This window comes from Hemiscyllium ocellatum, chromosome 19 (assembly GCF_020745735.1).
Source record: "Hemiscyllium ocellatum isolate sHemOce1 chromosome 19, sHemOce1.pat.X.cur, whole genome shotgun sequence".
Lineage (NCBI taxonomy): Eukaryota > Metazoa > Chordata > Chondrichthyes > Orectolobiformes > Hemiscylliidae > Hemiscyllium > Hemiscyllium ocellatum.
This window is the reverse complement of record NC_083419.1, coordinates 16,824,003-16,847,362: the sequence shown is the minus strand read 5'-3', so window position 1 is coordinate 16,847,362 and position 23,360 is coordinate 16,824,003. Positions and strand designations below refer to the sequence as shown.

Below are 23,360 nucleotides of genomic sequence, written 5' to 3'. Positions count from 1 at the left end.
ATAGATACATTGAGTGAATGGGCAAAGGTCTAGCAGATGGAATACAATGTTACTAAATGTGAAGTCACACATGTTGGTAGGTGTAACAGTAAAATAGATTATTACGTGAATGGTAAAAAGTTGTAGCATGCTGATTTGCAGAGGGACCTGCATGTCCTTGTGCATGAACCACAGAAGGCTGGTCTGCAGGTACAAGTAATTAGGAAGGCAAATGGACTTTTGTCCTTAATTGCTAAAGGGATTGAGTTTAAAAGCAGAGCAGTTATGCTGCAGCTGTACAGGGTGCTGGTGAGGCCACTCTGGTGTACTGTGTGCAGATTTGGTCTCCTTACTTGAGAAAGGATGTACTGGCACTGGAGGGAGTGCAGAGGAGGTTCACTAGGTTGATTCTGGAGTGGAGGGGGTTGGCTTATGAGGAAAGGCTGAATAGATTGTGATTATATTCATTAGAATTCAGAAGAATGAGGGGAGATCTTATAGAAACATATAAAATTATGAAGGGAATCAATAAAATAGAAATAGACAAGATGTTTCCACTGGTAGTTGAGACTAGGACAAGAGGGCATTACCTCAAGGTTAGAGAAAGCAGGTTTAGAACTGACCTGAGAAGGAACTTCTTCACCCAGAGGGTTGTTAACCGATGGAATTCCTTGCCCAGGGATGTAATTCACGCTACTTCAGTAATCGCTTTTAAAGTTAAGGTAGATTCACTTTTGAACAATAAAAGAATTAAGGGATTTGATGGAAATACGGGTAAGTGGAGCTGAGTCTATGAAAAGATTAGCCATGATCTTATTGAATGGCAGGGCAGGCTCGAAGGGCTGGACGGCCTACTCCTGCTCCTAGTTCTTATGTTCTTATGTTCCACCTCTCTCTCATGTCTCTCTTGACACCCTGCTACCACACCTCCCACCACCATCTCCCACCATTGTCACCCTGTTACCACCCCAACACCATTCCACTCCCAACTGTTTCTTCATCCCTTACATTCTGGGAATCCATGTATCAATGTTTGTGCTCTGTCTCTTTCTAGTTATTCCCTTATAACTACCTGTCTGTTTTTCTCTTACTCTCTCTCTCTCCATATCATTTTCTTGGATTTTCCCTTGTTTTGGATTCTTTAAGTGAAGTGAATTTGGTCAATTTTCATCCTGTTCTAATGTCAAGACCTCAGCACAAATCAACCTCAATTCAAAGATCTGCATCGTTTACATGCATTTAAAGAGCACATTGACATAACCATCTAATGAATTATTACTGGAATTCAATCTTGTTTTGTAACAATGAAATTTCTTTTAGTTCTTTGTTATAAACACGTAATTATCATAAAGGTTCATTATTCAACTGAGTATAATCAATGTTTGATCATGCAAACCGAAGCACTGGGAGAGACTAACCTGTGAGCCACTCCTGTGGTAAGTTGGATATGGCAATGGAGAAGAAAGGCTGTCATGTGTTAGGGTTGGATACTGACCCTGAATGGGAAGAGGGGGTTGATTGCTGTAACTACCGTAGTTGTAGCCTCCTGTGTACCTAGAAGAAAACAGGATGCTACAGTGATCTGCACCATTGACAGAACTTCGTATGAAGAGCTTCAGTTAAAGAATTGCATTGTTTGTTGATGATAACCAAAAATCCCATATTGTGCAACAGTTCATCAATTGTGGTGCCAGGTCTTCATTCAGCCAGAGACACCAAAGACAAATAGAAAGAAAAATATTACTCATTAAAGTTCACATTGTATGCAGGGTTGTATTCTTGAGCAAACTCACATGTTGGCAAATTGAGGGTGCAACCTTATTTTAACCCCTATTCCATTTCACTTTCCCCTCCCCAATGGTAATATTGGGGAGGTAAAAGGATGAGTTCTATTGATTTTTTAAATTCATTTGTGGGACATGGATGTCGCTGGTTGGCCAGTAGTTATTACCCGTCCCTAGTTACCCTCGAGGAGGTGGTGGTGAGCTGTCTTGTTGAACTGCTACAGTCCACCTGCTCTGTGTTGACCCACAATGCCATTGGGGAAGGAATTCCAGGATTGTGACACAGCGACACTGAAGGAAAAGCAATATATTTCCTAGTCAGTGGCTTGAAGGGGAACCTGCAGGTGGTGGTGTTTCCATGTATTTGTTGCTCTTGTCCTTCTAGATCAAAGTGTTTGTGGGTTTGGAAGGTCTGAGATCATTGGTGAATTTCCGCATGCATCATGTAGATACCACACATTGCTGCTATTGAGGTGGTGGAGGGAGTGGATGCTTATGAATGTGATGCCAATCAAGCAGACTGCTTTTGCTGGATGGTGTCAAGCTTCTTGAGTGATATTGGAGCTGCACCCATCCAGGCAAGTGGGGAGTATTCCATCCCACTCCTGACATGTGTCTTGTAGATGATGGACAGATTTTGGGGAGTTAGGAGGTGAGTTATTCTCTGCAGCTTTCCTAACCTCTGATCTACTGTTGTAGCCGCCGTGTTTATGTGATGAATCCAGTTGAGTTTCTGGTCAATAGTAATCCCCAGGAACAGTGGAAGGATCAGTGGGGGATTCACTGATTGTAACACCATTGAATGTCAAGGGGTGGTAGTTAGATTGTTTCTTATTGGTGATGATCATAGCCTGGCATTTGGGTGGCATGAATATTAATGCCATTTGTCAGCCTGAGCATAGATATTGTCTAGGTCTTGTTGATTTTGAACATGAACTGCTTCAGCATCTGTGAAGTCACGAATGGTGCTGAACATTGTGCAATCATTGGCGAACATCCACAATTCTGACCTTATAATGAAGGGTAGGTTATTGATGAAGCAGCTGAAAATGGTTGGTCCTAGAACATTGCCCTGAGGAACTGCAGAGATGTCTTGGAGCTGAGATGGCTGACCTCCAACAACCATGACCATCTTCCTATGTGCCAGATATAACTGCTGTACTTATCCTGCTAGGTGGTAAAGGTTGGGTTTCAAAGGTGCTGTTGAAGGAGCTTTGGTGAGTTACTGCAGTGCATGGTGTTGACGGCACACACTGTTATTGTTTCAGTTGTGAAGGGAGTGAATTTTAAAGGTGGTGGTACAGTGGGCTGCTTCATTCTGGATGGTGTCAACCTTCTTGATTGTTATTGGAGGTGCATAATCCTCTCAGTACTAAATGTATGCAGTTGATGGCACCTGCACATGGGGGAGGCCAGCACTAACCCCATTGTGGGGGAACAAATTGAATCTGCATGACCTTGCTCAGGTCACCCATCACTGTCTGGAAGGACCCATTTGCATAGAGGTTCAGCACCGCAGTGTCCTTCATAGCCACTAGGAGAGGATGGCTTCACACTCACATGGAAAACTCTGGGCTTCTCATGCACCCACGCAAGCTGAGGGACTCTGTGGCTGTGTCTGTCCCCACAGCTAGGTGCTCCTCATCCACTGCCCTGGCTGTGATGCCTGGGCTGACCATTAGCCCTGGTCCTCCTACATCTACCTACATTTTCTTCAGTCAATAGCCATAGTGATGAATATCCCATCATCACTCTCAGTGGAAAGGACCTAAAGTGGAGGCCTTGATGTGACTCTCTCCTTGCCTCTGGAATTCAGTTCTTTTGCACATGTTTGAGCCAAGGTCAGGAGGTAATGAGGTTAGGAACCTAGTGTTCCAGACATATTTCAGTATCCATAACCTTCAAACATTTTTTGTTATCATAAAGAGTAAGTTGGCTGAAGACTCATGTATAATGATGGGGTTCTCAAGAAGTGGTCATAGATAGATCAACACTTCTGGCCGAAAATGACTGCAATGCCTTGAGCCTTGATGTGCTTAGTTGTGGGGCCAACCCTTCCTGCAATGAGTTATTTAATCATCCATCACCATTCACACTGAATGTGGCAGGACTGCAGAGCTTAGATCTGATCCACTGGTTGTGGGATCGCGCAGCTCTGTCTATCACTTGCTGCATATATTGTTTGGCACACAAGTAGTCCAGTCTGGTTTCCTCACCAGGTTGACATGTCATTTTTTGAAATGCCTGGTGCTGCTCCTAGCAGGCTGTCTTGCCAATCTCCATTGAACCAGGTTGAACCGGGCCTGATGGTAATGGTTGAGTGGGAGATATGGCATGCCATGAGGTTGCAGATTATATGGGAATACAATTCACCTGCTGCTGATAGCCCACAGCATCTCATGGATGCCCAGTTGCTAGTTCGGTTTGCAATCTATTCTATTTAACAGGCAATAATGGCATACAACATGATGGAGGCCTTTCTCAAAGTGCAGTTGATCCTCTAGAGGAACACAAGTCCTGAGAGTAACGCATTCAATTTACAGACTGCTCATTGCCAACACCTGATCTGCTCATTTGTTTTACTGGTGAACAAGGAGAGTGCAGGGCTACAACAGAGCTAGTCTGAATGTGTGAATATGAGTCTGTGACTTCCACAGTGGAAAGAAAGCACTGGAGATAAATTGTCAAAAGCCTGATGATAAAACTGTCCTTTATCCACCAATTACTGTCTTCACTGTTTCTTTGTGACTTTAGCACAGGTTTGAAATCTTTTGAATTCCCCAGAATTTTCACAGGCAGGCCTACTGTCTATTTCATGGCCTGGCTGTAGATAGGACAGAACATAACAGAAACCATTTGATGAAAATGGACACAGATGTACCAGTAGCAGGAGCGAGTGCACAGGGATACCAGATACATGGGGTTGTCAGGAGAGGAAACCACAGATGTAGGAAGGTACACAAATATTACGTAGAAGAAAGTAAACGACTGTTACAGAAGAGATAGGCAAAGGAAATAGGAGAGAGAGGTAAATGGGATATAACAGGAGAAGGAGATACATGGATTTAACAGGAGAGAGGGAAGGTGCTATGATATTTGGAGAAAAACAATTATATTACATATATGCTTTCAGTCATATTTTCATGTTGAGTTATGGACCTGCTCCATTATGTTAAGTAAACCAAGGAGCTAAATTGTGTAAACAAGTGACAGCACATAAACACCTACCCATGTTCCTCTCTGTGTGGGTACACTGGCATCCTGTGAGTTGAGGACGCTGTAGGCACATTATTGCTCCTCATACACGGTAACTGTTGTGGGCTATCGGGAGGAGCGGAGCCTGTCGTAACGGTGTATGTCAGAGACCATGTGTATGATTGAACTGCTCCTGGTAAAATAAAGATCTGTAAACGTCCGGGACAACATACTGAACCATGATATACCTCCTTAAATCGAATGTAATCTTAAAGAGAAAAATACAATTTGATGAGGCATATTATTATAGTCATATTGAAAGAATACTTTTTTATTAACCTGCTTATGATACTTAGAATTTGCTTGGCAACAAATTGTAGTGTAGGAAATTTAATAGTTTGCAGTAATTTAATTGGAGATTGTTTAATTGCAAATGGTCGAAGGAGGGAATATTATTTTTATAGCTTAGGTTGGCATTCTGGATAGCAAGATAACAGCTAGATGAAGAATATGGCAGAGTATTAGAAAAAAAAGGAAAGCTTTTCCTTTTAAAGTGTCTTATTCTTCCTTCTCTGCACCTCTCAAGGGCCCTTGCATCCTTCCTAAAGTGTGGGGGCCAGAACTAGATACAATACATTGGCTAGGACCTAACCAGAGCATCACAAAAGTGCAACACGGCCCCATGGCTTTGGTACTGAACACCTCTATTTACAAAGCCCAAAGTCCAGAATCTCATATGATTTGCTAACCACTAACTCAAAATGTTCCGGCACATTCAAAGGTCAATGTGCATGCTCCCCCAGGAATCCCTTTCACTCTTTAGAACAGCTATTAAGTGCATAATGCCCCTCCCTGTCCCTTCTCCCAAAATACCGCATTTCACACTTGCCCCATGTTAAATAACATCTGCCCATTCTGTGAGTCGACCTGAATAACCTAGGGAGGGTGTGAAATGGCAGACCAGATCGAGTCATCCAGAGTATCATACTAATGTTCTGGGGGTGTGCATTCAAATCTTGCCATGGTATATGGTATAATTTGATCTGAATAAAAAATGCAAAATTAAAAAATGCCAGTCTAACCATCGTTCATTTTCATAAATAAAGATCTGGTTCACTTACATCCTTCAGAAAAGGAAAATCGTTACCTGATCTGGTTTACACATAACTCCAGATCCACAGCAATGGGATTGACTCTGAAATGGCCCAACCAACCATTCAGTTCAAAGGCAATGAGGAATGGACAATGAATACTGGCCATGAAAGGTGCTACCCATACCCCGTGAATTATTCTTATTTTTAAATCATCACTATTTGCCACTCACTAAGTTTGCAAGTCTGCATCCAGGATTTCCCTATGTAACGACAGGAACTCTTGCAACTTCAACAGCTCAGGAAGGCCCACCACCACCTCCTCAAGGGAAGCCAGCAATCCATGGGTCAGAGAATGACACAGCAGTGAAGGATTGTATATGGCATACTGAAACTGTACCAGCTCTTGGTACAGCTATGCCACTAATTAATCCCATTCACTGACTCCTTCCCCACAGAGAAGCATGAAGGGTGAAAAAAATCCAATCTGTGGATTCTTGTACCTTCCAAAAAGGTACCTGACCTATGTTTGACTTTGCCAGGGATTTCCCCCATCCACACCGCCTGGGTTGGTTCTGTGTTTTGCAAATATTGATGGAGTGTCTGAGGAGTGTTGGTGCAGACATGATCTGATTAGAAAGCCATTCTCTCAATCCAGTGTTCTTCATCATTTAAAACCCCCTAATCTTGACTTCTCACCCTCTCACGACCCCCTCTACACTACCTCTAATGCCATCCCGTATACCTTCTGGTCATCTATGCCACACTTTGCTCTCTCAAATTGCCCCTGTCGGCAACCTCCATGTGTCCCCAACATATCCTCACCCAATTTGCACTATTTAGAGTCCTCATGAATCCATGCAATTAAAATAGAAATCATTTTAAATTTATTGGAAAAAATTAAACAATAAAAATCTAATAAAATTATGAATTCAAACACTTAAAGTCATAGGGTCATCGAGTGGTAGAGCATTGTAGAAACAGACTGTTTGGTCCAATTTGTCCGTGCCAACCAGATATCCTAAATTAATCTAATCCCATTTGCCAGCATTTAGCCCATATGACTCTAAGTTACTATTTATGTAACTATCCAAATACCTTTTAAATGTTGTAATTGTACCAGCCTCCATTCTACCTGCTCATTCCATACATGCACCATTCTCTGTGTGAAAATATTACCCTTAGGACCCTTTTAAATCATTCCTTTCCCAGCTTAAACCTATACCCTGGATTTGGACTCCTCTACCCTTGGGAAAAGACCTTGATTGCACATCCTATCCATGTCCCTCATGATTTTATAAACTTCGATAAGCCTCTGATGCTCCAGGGAAAACAGCCCCAGCCTATTCAGCCTCTCCCTATAGCTCAAACCCTCCAACCCTGGCAACATCCTTACAAATCTTTTCTGAACCCTTTCAAGTTTAACTTAACCATACAAAAAAAATCCAGAGTAAAATGGCAGCAGCTTTCATGATAAAGTCTTTCAGCTATCCTTCTTGAAATGTTCAAAACAGAATAATGTGTTGCATTTCTATTTCAACGCTGAGTGCCTTTGAATCGATGGAGAGGAGCAGGTTTGTTTTTTCTTTTACATTACAAAGTCGGGGATCTTTTTACAGCTAAAGCTGTCAATCAATTTAACTTGCAGCACAAAACATGACATTAGAGATTGAGAGAAGGTTTATTTTTGATTTTTTAATGCATGATGGCATTTCTTCCAATGAAAGAAGTACTTCAATGCATGTGAGCACTTTCAAAATGGTAGTCAATGTAATCTTTGCAAAATAGAGCCCTATGATGAATCACTGCAAAACACATCTATGTGTTTCTAATTGAATACTTCTTCTTAACGGACTCTCATAGATCATACAGCATGGGGTAACAGACCCTTCAGTCCAACTAGTCCATGCTGACCAAGTTTCCAAAACCTAACTAGCCCCAATTGCCTACTTATGGCCCAGATTCCTCTAAACCTTCTCTATTCATGTACCTATCAAAATGCCTTTTAAATGTTGTAACTGTACCTGCATCTATCACTTCCACATATGAACCAACCTGTGTAAAAAGGTTTCCCCTATTAAATCTTATTCCCCTCACCTTAAACATACGCCCTCTAGTTTTGAACTCATCCACCCTGGAGAAAAGACTTTTCTGATTCATCCTTTCTATCTCCCTCATGATTTATAAACCGCTATACGGTCATCCCTCAACCTCCTCAAGCTCCAGGGAAAGAGCCAGCCAATCTAGCCTCTCCTTACAATTCAAAACTTCCATTCCTAGCAACATTCAGATAAATCTTTTCTGAAAACTCTCCAATTTAATAATATCCTTTCTATAGCAGGGCAACCAAAACTGTACAGAGTATTCCAAATGTAGCTCACCAATGTCCTGTACAACCTCAACATGATGTTCCAACTCCTTTACTCAATGGTCTGAGCAATGAAGGCAAACGCGCTCAACATCTTCTATACCACCCTGTCTTCCTGTGACACAACTTTCAAAAATATTGGAAGTTTGCAAAGTATGACACCAACATTTCAGAAGGTTCCATTCTTCTGATACAACCCAGCATCTCCCCAGTGGTCAGAAACTCTCCTAGGAGATGCATCCTTTTTAAGGCTTCCAAAACCAGGACCAATGCATGAAGAGTGTGCATATGGGAAGAAATACAATTTCCTTGCAGTGCTCGCATGGGGATCCAGAAGAGGTACAAGTCTCTAATGCAACCCAGGACCTTCCCACTGTGTGAAAAGGCCACACAAAAATAGATAGGAGTCCAGCTGGTGGGTAAAATTCCTTGTCTACCTAAGAAACTAAAGTTTAGTGTTTCTTTCTTTCATTCATTCACAGGATGAGGATGTTACTGGCTCGGCCAGTATTTGTTGCCCATCCCTAATAACCCAGAGGGTGGTTAACAGTCAGCCACATTGCTGTGGGTCTGGAATCACATGTTGACCAGACCAGGGGAGGATGGCAACTTACTTCCCTAAAGGACATTAGTGAACCAGATGGGTTGTTCCCAACAGTCGACATGGTCATCATTAGACTCTTAAATCCAGATATCTACTGAATTCAAATTCCACCATCTGCCATGATGGAATATGAACCCAGGTCTCCAGAACATTCCTGATGAAGGGCTTATGCCCGAAACATCGAATTTCCTGTTCCTTGGATGCTGCCTGACCTGCTGCGCTTTTCCAGCAACACATTTTCAGCTCCAGAACATGACCTGGGTCTCTGGATTAACAGTCCAGCAATAATACCATTGCCTCCACTTACGCAAGTTGATCTCTACGTCCATTAGGAATCAGGTACTCAGCTCATTATTTCTTCTGTTCACTAGACCATTTGCTTGTTGCCCTGAGTAATTTGCAGATGAGGTCTCACCTGGTGCTGTTAATGCAGTGTATTCGGGTGACTGACTGCTGACAGGTGAGGCTGGTTGGATTTCAGCTGTGACAGATTTTGCAGGAGAGAAAGGGCCAGGGGACTGTGTCGGAGGGCTGTGGTCTGTCTGTCCCGCCTCTTCCCTTCTGTCTCCTGCACATTGACGTAAAGATTAAAGTGTCCATCAGTGAATAAGTCAGTGCCGATGGTTACCTATCAATATTAACCTCTCGATACAATTAATTTTCGTGCCATAATCATATGGTCATGGTGCAGTGTGCTACACTAACTACAACAGCAGTGACTAAAGTATATGTAAACAGGAACTATAAATGAAAACAACGACTTGCTTTTGTAGTTAGCTTTGCAAAATATCCCAAATAACTTCACAACAGTGTTATAATGTGGGAAAATGTGTGACTGTCCGCTCTGGGAGGAATAGAAAAGCAGAAACTTATTTAAATAGACGGAGACGGCAAAATGTTGCAGTCCAGAGGGATCTGGGTGTTCTTGCATGTGAACCATGAATGGTTAGCAGGCAGGAACAGGGAAGGAAGATAAGTGGAAGGTTCTTTTGTTACATGTAAGGAAGTCTTGCTGTAACCTTTAAGGCATTGGCGAAATACATTTGTCCCCTTATTTAAGGAGTTTTTGTCCCCTTATTTAAGGAGGAATATGATTGCGCTGGAACTATTTCAGAGAAGGTTCAGGGATTTGTATCAGAAAAGGTTGGGCCTAAGCACATTGAAATTCCGAAGACTAAAGGGTGACCTTGGAACATACAAGATTCTGGGGGGATTTGACAGAGTGATACTGGGAGGATGTTCCCCCTTGTTCTGTAATCCAGAACCAGGGTCACCTTTTAAAAAATTAATGGGTATCCCATTTAAGATGGGGATAAGGAGGGATTTTTTCTCTCACAGGGAGATAGTCTGGAATTCTCTGCTCCAGCAAGCAGTGGAGGCTGCATCATTGAATATATTCAAGCCCAGATTGGAAAGGTTTTTTGACTGATAAAGGAGTCAAGATTTATGATGATCAAACAGGAAAGTCTGGCTACATGAGATAAGTTTTAATTTTCTGCCTGGCGATGTAGGCTGAAGGAACTGAATGGTCTATTCTTGCTCCTATTTCTTATTGTTCAAATGTGACTTATCACAAAGCTCTGCTGGGAGATAAATGGCCAAAATATTCGTCAAAGAGGCAAGTTTTAAGACTAGCCTTAGAATTCTTGAATATTGAATGTTTCTGATTTATAGCATCCACAGTTCTTTTGGTTTTTATACAATATAAAGGAACTGCTTTAAAGTACAGGAAATGTTTATATGTTGGTTCTTTAAAATTACATCCCTGTATAAGATCCCATTCTTAAGTATGAGTACTTGTTCATAAATCAGGGACCCCTGTACACATTTTAACCTCTTCCTCAACTTGTCTTTCAACCTTCAAACCTTTGTGTACTCAAATCTCCACCTCTGTTTCTGCACTCCCTTTTTTAAATATTGCTATATTTAGTTTACATTTCCTGTCCTCATGGTCCTGATCAAAATGGATAAAGTCACATTATCTGCATTAAATTTTTACTCCCACATGTCTGCCCATTCTGACTTTATGTCTCTGTATGGTCCTCCTCACCGTTCACTAGACTTCCATAGGGAGTTAAGTTTCGGTTTATCTGCAATCTTTGCAACTTACATCCCATACACCCACGTTCAGCACATTAACAGGAGGCAGAGAGGTTCAGATGGGAAATTCCAGAACTTGGTGCCCAGGCAGCTAAAGGAGAGTGACGAAGCAGCGTGCATGAAAACTTGTAATAACGTCCAGTCTTTACCTGAGCTGCCTTCTCCTTTCATTGCTCTCATTAGTTCATTTGCTCTCTCCTGACAGTGCAGAGATTCCAGGAGATAAAGTACATAGTCATCAAATGTCAGGTGGATTAGGTGAAAGGAGCCTGGAACAGATGAAAAAACATTTACAGAAATATTTATTATGCACCAACATTTAACTTCTGGTGTTTATCACAAAGGGAATTGGGTATAAAAGTAGGAAACTGTTGTTACATTTGTAGAGTACCTTAGTTAGAATGCATATTATTGTTAGAATGCATTGTTATTATATCACCTTATGAGGATTTGTTGTCATATTTTTGTTTTAGAATACTTTGAACTTTGGGATGCTTCAATATGTTAAAGGTGCGATATAAATATGAGTAGTTATTGTTGTAGCATGCCAACGGAATCCACATGGGGTCACTCTGATTTTCTTGAATCCTGTTGGGCTGTTGGGAAACAACTCTATCACTGAAACGCACATCCACTTTATATAGTGCCTTTGACATTTTAAGACTCCCCAGGGCACCTCACATGAGCGATGATCAAATACATCAAGTCACATAAAAAGATATGAGGAAATGTGACCAAAGGTTTAGTCATTGGGGTTTGTCTTAAGAAGTGTCTGAAAAAGGCAAAGAGAAGAAGAGGGTTAGGGAGGGAATTCTTGAAGTTAGGGTCTGGGCAGCCAAATGCATATCTGCTGATGGTACAGCAATGGAAATTAGGAATATGCAGAATGACTGAATCAGAAGAGTGCAGAAATTGCAGAGAGTTAGAGGTCTGGAGGAGGTGACAGAGATAATGGGCAATAGAGGACACATGTGACTGTGAGGCTAGACCATGATTCGAACTTGAGAATGAGAGCTTGGAAATCATGTGGCTGTTACAGTATAGGAAGGTGATACTGGTCAGAGAGAATAGAGTGGGTGACGGTGAATGGATCTTGGTGCCAATTAGTATTTGGGAGGCAGAGCTTTGGGTGAGCTAACATTTATGGAGAGTTTGGAGAAATACAATTGTACTATGGTTTACCATAGTCAGGTGACCTCTATCTCTGCTGTAAATACCTGTGTGTTCAGCCTATGGGAGGCATTCCATACACCACTTGAAAGATGGTGTCGGAGTGGAGTAGCTGAAAATGAGTGGATTTTGAGAGCTGTAATGAGTCAGCTACTGAAATAAACAAGGAAGAAGTAAAAAAAAAATAATTAGTGAACTTTTCAGAGTGGAAACCATCATAAACAAATTGCCAGTCGATGGACGTGGAGCCACAATGGGAGAATCCATGACAGAACATGACTAGAATTTACTGCAGAGCTTGCCAGATGAAGCTGAACAAGAAAGACGCAATTGAAGATGCCTGAAGTCGAGTCCCTGCACCTACAAAGTGAGAACTGTGACAGAAGTACAATAATCAATGGATGTGAAACTGGCACAATAATTTGTTAGATTTGTGAACAATTTAGAAAAGTTCTTGCCTAATTTATCATCAGAATATGTGATGTTCCTATGCAAGCACACTGAATATGGAATAGGATTGAGTCGCAAACAAGGGCAGCTTTCTCTAGAATCAAACAATCCGTGATGACAGGCAAGGGGAAAACCACCCGAGTCCAAACACCAGTATTGAGGTACTGCCATGTCAATGATGAAGTCATTTACAGTGTAATGTAATCGATAGAGGATTTGGAGTAACCCTTATGCAGCAAGGATAACCGGCTGCATTTGCACCCAGGGAGTTAATGCAAACTGAATAGTGTTATGCTCAGATATAGAATGAATGCTTGCTTACTGTATTCGTTTGTTGTAATAACTCAGGGAGCCTGACTGGAAAGGAACATAATTTGTTGTTGAACCCCAATATAGAGAGATTATTTGTGGTGTGCGCAAGCTAGTCCCTGCCTGGGACAGACTGTTCTGCAGACTCCTCCCTAGATCTGTTTTATGGTTATTTCCTAATGTTCGGAAATATTACTACACACCTTTGGAGCAGGTGGGACTTGAACCAGGCCTTCTGGTTCAGAGATGGGGTTAGTACCACTGTGCCACCAGACCTCTTATGCATCTGTTTCTTTTTTTAAAAAAGGCAGCCTGCTCAGGGATATTATTATACACTGCTAGAGCAGGAGGGACTTGAAATCAGGCCTCTATAGTCCAGAGGTAAGGACACTAACATTGTGTCACAAGCCCCCTTCTGGGTCTGCTTTATTTTTTCTCTCCAATCAACTTGCTCAGAGACATTATGATACACTGCTGAACGTGTGGGACTTGAACCCACACCAGCTGGCTCACAGGTAGTGACACTACCATTACGCCTCATGTCTGCTTGCTGAGTGTGGAAGGTTTGAGTTATAAAGCAAGGCTGCCTAAGTCTTTTTCACTGGAGGAGAGAAAGTTGGGAGGCTACCTGATAAAAGTTTACAAAATACTGAGAGGTATAGAGAATTATAGTTGGCTTTTCCCTAGAATGAGAGATTTCAGGGCGAGCGGGCACAATTTTATGGGGAGAGGAGAAATATTTTAAAAAGACACAAGGGGCAAACGTGTTACATAAAGGGTGCTTTACATGTGGAATGAACTTCCTGAGAAAGTGATAGATGTGAGTACGATTACAATATTTAAAAGAGATTTGGCTAAATACATGAATAGGAAAGGTTTGGAGGTATATGGGCAAGGATCAGGCAGATGGGGCTAGTTTAATTTGGGATTATGTTTAGCATGGACTGGTTGGACCGAAGTTGAAAAGTGTGGCGCTGGAAAAGCACAGCAGGGCATAGCCCAAGATGGCATCTTGAACAAAGGAAACAAATTCATTATCCCGAAAGAGATTAGAAAAGAGGCATTGAATCACATCCATTGAAGAATTGAGACCAGTCTGAGGAAGGCAAGAAAACTAGCTAATAAGCAATGAGATTAAGGACTACAGTAGCCAGTACAGCATTTGTAACAAATACCTAGCTCAGAAAGGTATATGCCACTCATGATAAATGACATCCCAGACGAGAAAATGAGAATTTGTCATGGACAAAGTATGGAATAGACTCTTCATTTTCATAGAAATTATCTTGTGATCATCAACTATTTTTTCCGACTAATGGGTTTTAGTCTAATGATTACCATTGAGATTGTAGAATGCCTGGAAGTACTTCAATTGTTACTTTATTTCAGATTCTGGTATGGGTGACAATGGCCCACATTTATGATGAAGAATTCAGCTATTCCACAATAGATTAACTCCACACTGGTTCCAGTCAAATGGGAATGCTTGAAAATTGCCAAATGGATCATAAAGAAATTGAGCAATCCAGTGCAGACTTACACAAGGCAATCCTTGACTGGAGAAATATATGTACTAAAGGTATGGAAAGTAATCCAGTTCAAAGACTAATGTCACACTGCATCCAAACTGCTTGTCCAAAAGTGAAAACGCTACAGAAGCCTAATGTACAAAACAGGGGGATGAGGGTAAAGTGGTTGCTGTGGTGTATATGGACTTCAGTAAAGCATTTGATAATGTTCCACACAGTAGGAGTTTTGGGGATTGAAGACGATTTTGTGGTTTGGATCAGAAATTAGCTAGCTGATAGAAGACAGAGGGTGGTGATTGATGGGAAATGCTCATCCTGAGTTCAGTTACCAGTGGTGTACCACAAGGATCTGTTTTGGAGCCACTGCTGTTTGCCAGTTTTATAAATGATTTGGATGTGGGCGCAGAAGGATGTGTTAGTAAATTTGCGGATGACACTGAGGTAGGCAGAGTTGTGGATAGTGCCGAAGGATGTTGTGGGTTACAAAGGGACATAGATAAGACGCAGAGCTGGGCTGACAAGTGGCAAATGGAGTTTAATGTGGAAAAGTGTGAGGTAGTTTACTTCAGAAGAAGAAATAGGAATGCAGAATATTGGGCTAATGGTAAAATTCTTGGCAACATAGATGAACAGAGAGATCTTGGTGTCCAGGCGCATAAATCCCTAAAAGTTGCCACCCAGGTTGATGGAGTTGTTAAGAAAGCATATGGTGTGTTGGCATTTATAGGTAGGGGAATTGAGTTTCAGAGCCACAAGTCATGCTTCAGCGGTACAAGATACTCGTAAAAATGCACCTGGAGTATTGCATACATTTCTGGTCACACCATGAAAGGAAGGATGTGAAAACTTTGGAAAGGGTTCAGAGTAGGTTTACTAGGATGTTGCCTGGTATGGAGGGAAGGTCTGATAAGGAAAGGCTAAGGGCATTGAGGCTGTTTTTGTTGGATAGAAGAAGGTTGGGAGGCGACTTAATCGAGACTTATAAGATAATCAGAGGGTTAGATAGGGTGAACAGTGAGAGCCTTTTTCCGCAGATGGTGAAAGCTAACATGAGGGGACATAGCTTTAAATTGAGGGGTGATAGACTTAGACAGATATTAGGTGGTAGTTTCCTTACTCAGAGAGTCATAGGGGCGTGGAACAGCCTAACTGCAATAGTAATAGATTCGTCGACATTAAGGGCATTTAAATGGGCATTGGACATACAAATGGATAATAGTGGAACGGTGTAAGTTAGATGGGCATCAGATAAATTTCACAGGTTGGCACAACATCGAGGTCGAAGGGCCTGTACTGCGCTGTAATGTTCTATATTCTATGTAACAAGCATGAGTGACAAAATCAAGGTCGAAGAATAAAAAGGCAAATTTCATTTCCATAAAATTATCAAATTATTGCCAGAGTTGAGCTGGAACAGAGTACAAATATTCAACACTTCAATAAAAGACAGCCCATGTGGCAACATGGAAACAATGCCGAGCTGTTGCCAGCTTGATCATACACAGTGAGTGTGAATGAACAGGTACATTGCCGCAACCACAGACATGTATGCACAGACAGTGGATCGGAAAGATGAATCCTGTAGAGAGCACTGAACAACCAAGAGTTCCAGAGCTCCACTGTTCACCAGCAACAGAAATGGATCAGCTTACCATGGCGCTTGCACTTACTACAGGAACGATATTCCCTGGAGAGGGATCATCAATCTTAAATCGAGCAGATACTACAGGAACAGCCATGCTTTTATGTGATAAGCATGATTTAAAGTATATGTTTGGAATACATGTGCAGAGGCTGACCAAAGTGGAATCGACAAGAGTGAACACATTGTTAATGAACAATCAGTTTCTTTGGGAACATGTATATTGGGTAACTTGTGGAAGTTATAAATGCAGGTGATGCTGCATGCAATTTCATTCTGAAATGGGAACTGTTGGGAGAAATGTAACTTTAGTGTACTACCTGGCTTGCCAGTGTAATTGGCTTTGTGTACAGACTGTAGGAACCATTCAACATACATTATCGGAAACATGGAAAGTGCACGATGGAAGGCTCATCAGGAGAGCGCTGAGCTAATTCAGCTGTCCGCAGAAATTTGTCATCATTGCCTGTCTGCTTCACGGTGGTCTGCAAGCTGTGGTCCTCACCAATGGATCCAATGCAGACCCAACAGGAGTGCAGTCTGGACTGCACCAATCCACCAACACGCTTCTCCATCTTCCTCACTGCAACACTCCACCCCAGCTATATCAAGCCAGAGAGGAGCTAACTAACATGAGTGGGAAACAATTCAACTGTTGATGCCTCCAGGCAGACCAACCCAACGTCTGTCAGATAACACTGACATGTGTGCACACTCAGAGACCAAACTGCAAACCATCACTGATGCATTCATTGGGGAGTATGAGAGAATGGACCTCAGACTAAACATCCAGAAGACAAAGGTTCTCCACCAGCCCACTCCCACCGCACAACACTGTCCCCCGCATCGCCCTTCCTTGACCATCAAAATCGATAACGTGACCCTGGATAATGTGAGTCATTTCCTATAGATCGGGAGCCTACTCTCAGAGCAAGCACACATTGAATATGAAATCTAACATCGACTCCAGTACAGCCTTTGGATGCATGAATACAGAATGTTTGAAATCCAAGGCCTCAAACCACCAAGCTCACAGTCCAGCATGGTACCACCCTCGGTATGCATCAGAAACATGGACCATATCCAACTGACACATCAAGTCCCTGCAGAGTTATCAATAACACTGCCTCCACAAAATCCTGCAAAGCACCAGTGAGATAGGCCTACAATGTGCACGTCCTTTCCTAGGTCAATACTGAAGCACTGCTTATGCATGATCAGCTGCAGTGGGCAGGCTATATTATCTGCATGCCCAACACTACACTCCCTAAACAAATGCTCTACTCTGAACTGTGCAGTGGTGAATGATCACGAGGAGGCCACCCTGAAAGCCTTCGTAAATAAATGCAGCACCCCCACCAACATGTGGGAATCACTTGGCCTGGAATGCACAAACTGAAGAAGAAGCAGCTGTGAAGGCACCGACAGCTTTGGGCATCGCCGAGTGGTGTATGTGGAGAGGAAGCTTGAGCAGCGGAAAGAGCTCATGCAACCCAGCGCATCTCACCCTCCTGCCTCACCATCTGTGGCTCCAGGCACCACAAAACCCACACCAACTCGAATGGATGCAAACCATCCTGAGGAACTGCCAAAGAAAAAGAATCATAGAATCCCGAGAGCATGGGAGCAGACCATTTGGCCCATCAAGTCTACACCAACCCTCCGAAGAAGATCCCGACAGACCAACCCCCATACACAATCCCTGCATTTCCCACAGCTGACCCACCTAGCCTGCACCTCCCTGAAGGACTGTGGGCAATTCAACACAGCCAGTCTGCCTAACCTGTACATCTTTGGACTGTCAGAGGAGACTGGACCACCCAGAGGAAATCCGCGCTTGGGGGGGTAGGTGAGGTTGGTTGGCATTAAACTCCACACAGAGGGTTACCCAAGCATGCATTCGAACCTGGGTCCCTGGCACTGTGAGGCAGCGGTGCTAACCACTGAGCCACTGTGCCACCCTGATGAAGAAAGGATTGGAGCAGTGAAGTCTAGAGGTGCCAAAGTTGTGGATTGAAGTTTCATCAACAAATGAGCTAAGTTGAAAACGGGATGAATAACAGCAGAGCTGAGCCCTTCCATTGCTGCTTTTGCAGGCACTGTTCAGATTAAATAGGTGAATAGCTACCTCGCTTGGTTCCATTACATTTTCATTTACTTGTTTGTTTCTTGGGGATTATGCAGGGGACTCTCTTTCCTATTGGTTTTGCCAGACCAAAATTATCATAATAAAGCAGCAATATTCATAACCATTTCTTTGGTACCACTGGGTACTTTTTTGTTGCAAAGGAATCCCTGTGGATTTTTTTTCAACTGAAATATGAATGTGTTAAGTTGCATTAAACTAGTCTTTTTTAATTAAAATGCATGGGCTAATGTATTAAAAATGACAGACTGACTGAATAGAACAGCAAGAAAGGGCAAGAGCAACACTAAACAAGAAACGTTCTTCTCCAGACAGTATCAAGGAATTGGATTTGAAAGAGACTTCATGCTTTTAACTTGCACTGGATAATACAATCTCCATATTATGGGGTACCAACTGTAAACACCAATGGCAGTTCACAAAGAGACTTGCACACAGCCCCATAAAACGCTAACACGCAGCGATTCATGGAGGGTGGCTATTGTCAATTAGTCATTTCTGAGAGAGGAAACCTTTATCAAAATATTCCCCAACCCCAGCCGTGCCTTTGAAATGCAGAGACGGGGAGGGGAGCAGTTTCTTTGTTGGAAACTTGCTGTCTGAGCTGCCACAGCTCACTGTAAGAACTGAGTCAGCAAAATTCAACCAGCCCGTGTGCAAAACAGCACTGTTTTAAAAAGAAAAACGTCAATTTTTAAAACTGTGCACACAACATGATTGTCCAGAAAGGGGAGAAAATGTAAAATTATTCAAAAACAGTATCAGCCAAACGGATCAACAAGGTAGCAGTTTTGAATGAGAGTCAGACAATTTTTTCAGCACAGGAAGGAGGTTATCCCCTTCCCTGCCATGCCTCCTCGCTGAGCTAGTCCCCCTCGCCCTGTCCTTTCCCTATAGTCCTGTAAAGGTTTTCGTTTCAGGCGTTTCTCGAAAACAGGGTGCTGATTAGCTGAAGCAATGTTATGAAAAAGCAATGCAGCACCATAGACTTCCCACGCTCCTGGGTATTTCAAAAAAGGTGTCAGGCTTGAACATATTCCTTTTGTTTGCAGACAGCAGGTCCATTACATCAATGCATGTCACTTCTGGCAAGTGTACAAGAACCACATTGTCAGCTTGACTGATTATCATCCATTAACTCTTAATGGGTTCTCCATTGCTGTCTTCTATAATATAAATTGACGTGATTGTTTGAAATTTGGTACTCTTGCATTTGTCCTGATGAGCAAAAGATAAAAAGCTTTGACAACAGGTCTCTCATTTCTGTATGAGTAAAATCTTTTTTCCAGCTTTCTAAAACATGCCAGCAGGACCTCATTCCGCTTCCCACCTACAACGGTCCTAACGTGAAGCATGAATCTAGCTGTTCACTCTCCCTCTTCACGGTATTCTGTAGATGTTTAGTGACATCCAAGACTTTGGCACTATGGAAGCAGAGACAATCACAGAGTCACCCTGTGATCTATTCCCTGAATTACTGAATCCCAGATTGCTAACCCTTCACCCCCCACTGTTCCTCAACTCTCTCTTCCTCCCATGGACCTGGTTCCAGTTGCACATTAAGGAGATCCATCACAATTGTCTTAGAGCTGTGAGACTTTAATTACGTGGAGAGATGGCAGAAGATGGCATTGTTCTCCAGAGAGCAGCAAAAGCTGGAGGAGCTTTAATAAAGATACTCAAAAAGAGCAGAGTGTGAGAGGATATATTTGCCTTGGGCCTTGCCAGAAGCGCATTTGGTGTTCTATATGAGAAAAACAGTTGGACAGATAAAGGAATGGTCAAAGGACAGTTTGGCAGAAATGAATAGCTTTAATGGAGACAATTGTTTTTCTCTCTCTCTTTGGGGTCTACCCCACCTATTGTTTATTCTCCCCCCTTCCCCCATCCTATCTTCTGTATAAAAACCACTTTTTTCAAGCTATCATCAGTCCTGAAGAAGGGTCACTGGACCTGAAACGTTAACTCTGCTTTCTCTCTACAGATGCAGCCAGACCTGCTGAGATTTTCCAGCAATTTCAGTTTTTTATTTCAGATTTCCAGCATCTGCAGTTCTTTCAGTTTTTTTCACCCATTCCTTGTTTTTTTCTCATGAGTCTGTTCCGACTGCTTGCAACACACTTACACCCTTCCTTTAATAAGCGGACTAATATAGTACACAGTTGACGTTGTCTCATTGATGCCCTACATAACTGAAGCCTCACCTCCTGATGTGTATATCCAGTTCCCCTCATAGTCAACACTACCCTTCTGTTCTGTTTTCCACTTTCAGGCCTGTCCTCCCATAAAAGCTGCCAAACAAAGCCTTCAATGTATTCAATGACCATTACTCTCTGGGATAAAGAATGACAGGACAATGAAGGTAAGATTATAATTGGGCTTTGCTCTGTGATGCAGTCTGTTCTATGTGATGTGATTGCAAGAGGGTCTTGGTCACTAAGATGAGTGCACACAAAACTGAATGAGTGATAACTTACCAAAACTTGGTGCACTGTGCAATGTCATGTCCCGAATAACTCTCGTACCAAAGCAGGACCACATCAATAGAAACTGCCGAGCCAGTCTCTTCAAACTCCCAGGCCTCTGTGCAGCAACCTACAAAAGACACATTCTTGAAGTATTGGTCACTTGGAATAGAGGAGGGTGAATCTTTGAATTATCTCACAATTAAATAGTGCTCCTTTCTCTTATGATACGATGAAAACATTGTTTTCTTTATTCTTTCACAGGATATAGGCACCTCTGACAAGGCCAGCATTTGTTCCCCATTCTTAATTGCCCATTTGATTCACCAACACCCATTGAGGAAGAATCTGCTGTCCTTTCTTGGTCTGACCTGCATGTGACCTCAGATTTATAACTGCACTCTCAACTGGCTTAGAGACAACTAATCAGCTCAAGGGCAGTTTGGTTTGTGTAGCCAATGTCCACTTCTCATGGCTGTTCAGTCCATATTAGCAACTAATGTCATCCAATCCCTACAGTGTGGAAGCAGGCCATTCAACCCATCAAGTCCAACACTGACCCTCCATACAGCAACCAGACCCATCCCCTACCCCTGGAATCCTACATTTGCCGTGGCTAATCCACTCAACCTGCACATCTTTGGACTATGGGATGAAACCAGAACACTCAGAGGAACCCCACAAAGACACGGGGAGAATGTGCAAACTCCACACAGACAAAGTCAGAAGTCACACGACACCAGGTTATAGCCCAAAATGTTTATTTGAAATCACAAGCTTTCGGAGTGTTGCCCCTTCTTCAGATAAAGTGAAGAGAAGATACACAGGCATAGAATTTAACATCAGAGAGATCAAAAGGTCATACAAATGGTGTGAGTGGCGTGTTGACAGACCAAATAATAAGTCTCTGCAGGTGACCAAGAGTGTCAGATGGTGTGAGTAAAGTCTTAACAGCTGCATAAAAAGTGACGGGATGATCTACAATCCCATTAATTGAAGCAGAGAGATAATTACAAAAAATCAAATGATTGGAATAACACGCTATGAATTGCATGCTGAGGGTCTAACCAAAATAGCAAGTAATCCAAAACTGTACAAATTAGTTAAGGTAGAAACTTCATAACAAGTTATCAAGGTGATGTTATCAAAACAGGACAGTAAGGAGGATTTTACATATTCAGAACAGTGTGCTGGGGTCACACATAGCTCAGCATGAACCCAAAATCACAGTTGAGGCTGTCTTCATGAGTATGGAACTTGGCTATCAGCTTCTGCATGGCGACTTTGTGTTGTTGTGTCCTTGTCTGCTGAAGTGTTCACCGTCTGGGAGAGAACATGCCTGTCTGGTGATTGTTGTGAAGGGTACATTCATCCATTGTCATAGTGTCTGCATGATCTCGCCAAGATAACATGTCTCAGTGCATCCTTGCCTGCAACGTCTGGGATAGACAACATTGTCTGAATTACATGAGTACCTGCCATGTACAACCAATAGAGTACCCTTCATTGTCCAGTATTTTCCTGGAACGGAGAAAGTATGCCATGTTCTTAACAGTCTTCAACATGGCATCGATGACAAAGAACATCTTGTCAAGTTCAACCCTACGCCTCTACTGCTCACCTTCAAACATCTCCCAAACCCTAAACAGACCATCATTTGCAGCAAACTACCCAGTTTTCAGGACAACTTCAATCACAACACCACACAATCATGCCAAAGCAACCTCTGTAAGACATGTCAGTTCATCAACATGGATACCACCATCAACATGGGAACACCACCCACCACGTACACGGCAACTACTCGTGTGACTCGGTAAATGTTGTTTACCTCATATGTTGCAGGCAAAGATACCCTGAGGCATTGTTTATTGGTGAGATCATGCAGACTCTACGGCAATGGATGAATGGATGCCGCACAACAATCAAGAAGCAGGCTGTTCCCTCCTAGTCGGGGAACACTTCAGCGGTCAGGGACATTCAGCCTCCAGTCACAACAACGCAGAATCGCCGAGCAGAAACTGATAGCCAAGTTTGTACTCATGAAGACAGCCTCAACCATGATCTTGGTTTCATGTCACGCTACATGTGACTCCACCACACTGTTCTGTGTTTGTAAAATCTTCTTTGGGCAGCATTCAAAAAGCTTGTGATTTCAAATAAACATGTTGGGCTATAACATGGTATTGTGTGACTTCTGACTTTGTGTGGAGTTTGCACATTCTCCCCATGTCTATGTGGGTTTTCTCTGAGTGCTCTGGTTTTGACATCACCTTGATAACTTATGATCTTTCTCCCTTAATTAGTTTGTACAGTTTTGGATTACTTATTATTTTTGGTTTGACCCTCAGCATGCAACTCCTACCTAGCATGTTATTTCAGTCATTTGATTTGTGTCCAGCACTACCTTATTTTTAATTACCTCTCTGTCTTCATTAATCGCATTATAGAACATCCCATCCTGCTCTTGACACTTTACTCACACTGTCTGACATTCTTGATCAGCTGCAGAGACTTATTATTCAGTA

General features: G+C 42.4%; 1 protein-coding gene across 1 annotated transcript in view; it reads right to left on the bottom strand.

The window, feature by feature from the left end:
* Nucleotides 1–23,360, bottom strand: part of rfx4 (regulatory factor X, 4) — a 171,796-nt gene that overhangs the window by 18,438 nt on the left and 129,998 nt on the right. The window contains exons 13-17 of the mRNA XM_060840046.1: nucleotides 20,845–20,962; nucleotides 11,271–11,390; nucleotides 9,437–9,589; nucleotides 4,992–5,151; nucleotides 1,398–1,533 (exon numbers count right to left, since the gene is read on the bottom strand). Of these exons, the coding sequence (XP_060696029.1) occupies nucleotides 1,398–1,533; nucleotides 4,992–5,151; nucleotides 9,437–9,589; nucleotides 11,271–11,390; nucleotides 20,845–20,962 (687 nt within the window). The remainder of the gene's footprint in view (nucleotides 1–1,397; nucleotides 1,534–4,991; nucleotides 5,152–9,436; nucleotides 9,590–11,270; nucleotides 11,391–20,844; nucleotides 20,963–23,360) is intronic.